General features: G+C 42.8%; 1 protein-coding gene across 1 annotated transcript; it reads right to left on the bottom strand.

The window, feature by feature from the left end:
* Window positions 1-343: 343 nt before the first annotated feature.
* Window positions 344-1,380, bottom strand: LOC129490188 (olfactory receptor 10Q1). Its single transcript, XM_055293787.1, has one exon. It carries the CDS (start codon window positions 1,335-1,337, stop codon window positions 378-380), a length of 960 nt encoding a protein of 319 aa, XP_055149762.1. The 5' UTR covers window positions 1,338-1,380; the 3' UTR covers window positions 344-377.
* Between the last annotated feature and the right edge of the window lie 1,268 nt (window positions 1,381-2,648).

Genomic DNA, 2,648 nt, shown 5'->3' on the forward strand with positions numbered 1-2,648 from the left:
TATGTCTTTATGAATATTCCTTACTTAAGGCAACTTTCACAGGGTAAATTACATCATCTCCCCGGGAGGCAGCATGTCTATCAGCCTTTATTCACAATATGTATGGGGTGTTCCTCATATGGCAATTGACATAGGTGAGCTGCAAATCCTTAAAGTAAGGCTAAGTAAACTAGCATTCCTACACTGTAAGTTCTGCCCAAATTTTCATATCTTAGTCAAAGCGCTTCAGAAAAAATAAGCACGAATTGTGAACTTGGGGCAAATATGGCAAAAAAGAAACATCCAGTGCAAAGTGTGGGAAAGTACTACAATTCTGTGTCATTTAGAGTTCTTTGACACAGCAACAGACAGACACCCAGCCCAGTGCCCCTAAGCCTTCAGCTGGCGTCAGAGGCTGCTTTACGGATAATGGCTTTCCTCAGAGCACCTTTGACATCCTTATTCCTAAGGGTGTAAATCAAAGGGTTGAGTAAGGGGGTGACAAAGGTGTAGACCAACCCGATTTGGCGGTCCTCATCCTCTGAGGTGCTGGACCGAGGACGCAGGTACACGAGGCTGCAGCAGCCATACTGCAGCAAGACCACGGTGAGGTGGGAGGAGCAGGTGGAGAAGGCCCGGCGGCGGCCCTCGGCAGAACGGATGCTCAGGATGGCACAGGCGATGAACACGTAGGAGACGCAGATGAGCAGGAAGGGGATGGTCAGCACGAGGATGCTCACGACATAGAGGACAGCCTGGTGCACGCGGATGTCAGCGCAGGCCAGGCGCAGGATGGGAGGCACATCGCAGAGGAAGTGGTTGATTTCCCGGCGGTGGCCGCAGAAGGGCAGGGTGAAGATTAAGGCGGTGAGCTGCAGGGAGAGGAAGAGGGCCAGGCCCAGGGCCCCACCCAGCATCTGCGTGCACAGCTCGCGGGTCATGATGAGGGTGTAGTGCAGCGGGTGGCAGATGGCCACATAACGGTCATAGGCCATGATCGCCAAGAGGAAACAGTCCGTGCTGCCGAGGGTGACAAAGAAGAACATTTGGGCCCCACATCCAGCCAACGAAATGGGCTTCTGGGCCCCCAAAATGTTGGAAAGCATCAAGGGTACTACCACGGTGGTGTAGCAGATTTCCAGGAAAGACAGGTTGGACAGGAAGAAATACATCGGGGTGCGGAGGGTGCTGTGTGTGCACACCGCCCAGATGATGGCTGTGTTGCCACAGAGGATCATCAAGTAGAGGAGGAGGAAGAGAAGGAAGAGAAGAACCTGGAATTCAGTGGCTGTGGTGAACACACGGAACACAAACTCAGTGGGGTCAGACTGGTTGAAGACAAGTTTCCCCACAGGCATGTCTTATGCAAAAGAATAGGACGCACTGAGCTCTTCTTGGCTGAGTTGCTTTACTTCTTGAGTAAAAGCAGGAGTGTACAATTTTATTTGGAATTACCTATTTAGTAGCTAGTTTCCAATCACGCTGCATGGGAATGAATTCACGATAGAGGGTTTGGTATACTTTTCCTTGGAAATCTTCATGAATGGGATAGGCAGTTATCTGCAGAAATTCCTGGGGGCAAGACACGTAGACACATGTAGATGTTCCTTGTGAAATATCTCCCCCCACCCCGATATTTTCAATCCAATTGATAAGACTTAATTATTTTGCTTGTATTTAATTACAGTGAAGAGTTGTATGGTTGCACATATTTTAAAATTAGATAAATGAATTTGTTGTTTACTTTTTTCAGTAAGCACTCTCATTGAAATATAACATACATATGAAGGAATTCGCAAATCCTAAGTGTGAAGCTTGATTTGTTTATTTATTTTAACATCATAAATACGCCAGTATAACCACCACAAAGATTAAGAAATAGAACGATTCCAGTGACCTACAAACATCCTTCATGTCTGTTCTCAGTCCTTATGCTTCACAAAAGTAACCACTTTTTGACTTTTATCATTACAGATTGATGTAACTATGTTTCAACTTACATATGAAATGATAAAGCAGGTACTTTGTTGTAACTGGCTTCAACATTATGTCTGCAAATGTTATTCTTGTTGTTCTGAGGCAATCCTTTGTTCTTTCCATTGCTTTATGGCTATGTTATTCACTTTACATTCAGTTATTTTGACTCCACATACAAGTAGGAAAACACCCTTTGTTACAATCTTTTCTGATATGTACTCTTCATATATTTCCTCTCTTAGGAACATTTTATCTAAATTTCCAACAGGAAGCTAAACTTTTGGACTCAAATAGATTCAAATGAAAGGGAAGTGAACAGAGTCAGGTTAAAATTAAAGTGGAGCTTCCTGAGATAAAAGACAATGAGGAAACTAAAAATGCAATAGCACAATTGAATTATGCATTAACATAATCAAGAGAATAAGAAAGAGCTTTGCAAGCATCTGGGAAGTTAAAAATACCTATGAATTAAGCACTTTCAGGTTAGACTACAACTTTATTTTTAATACAAAAATGTAAGAGACAATACAAAATATCTACAGAATTTTAAGAAAAACAAATTGGGGTGAAAGAATTCTGTATCAAAGCCTTAGTGATTTATGTTCAAAAGCAACAGAAAGACTTTCTCAGATTTGGAAGGGCTTAGGAATTATTTCATTCTAAGTATAATTTTAAAAATCCCTCAACAAAGA

Source organism: Symphalangus syndactylus, chromosome 1 (assembly GCF_028878055.3).
Source record: "Symphalangus syndactylus isolate Jambi chromosome 1, NHGRI_mSymSyn1-v2.1_pri, whole genome shotgun sequence".
Classification (NCBI taxonomy): Eukaryota; Metazoa; Chordata; class Mammalia; order Primates; family Hylobatidae; genus Symphalangus; species Symphalangus syndactylus.

What these genes read in the sequence shown, in the direction of transcription:
- LOC129490188 (XM_055293787.1), bottom strand. Translation starts at nt 1,337, where the DNA reads ATGCCTGTGGGGAAACTTGTCTTCAACCAGTCTGACCCCACTGAGTTT.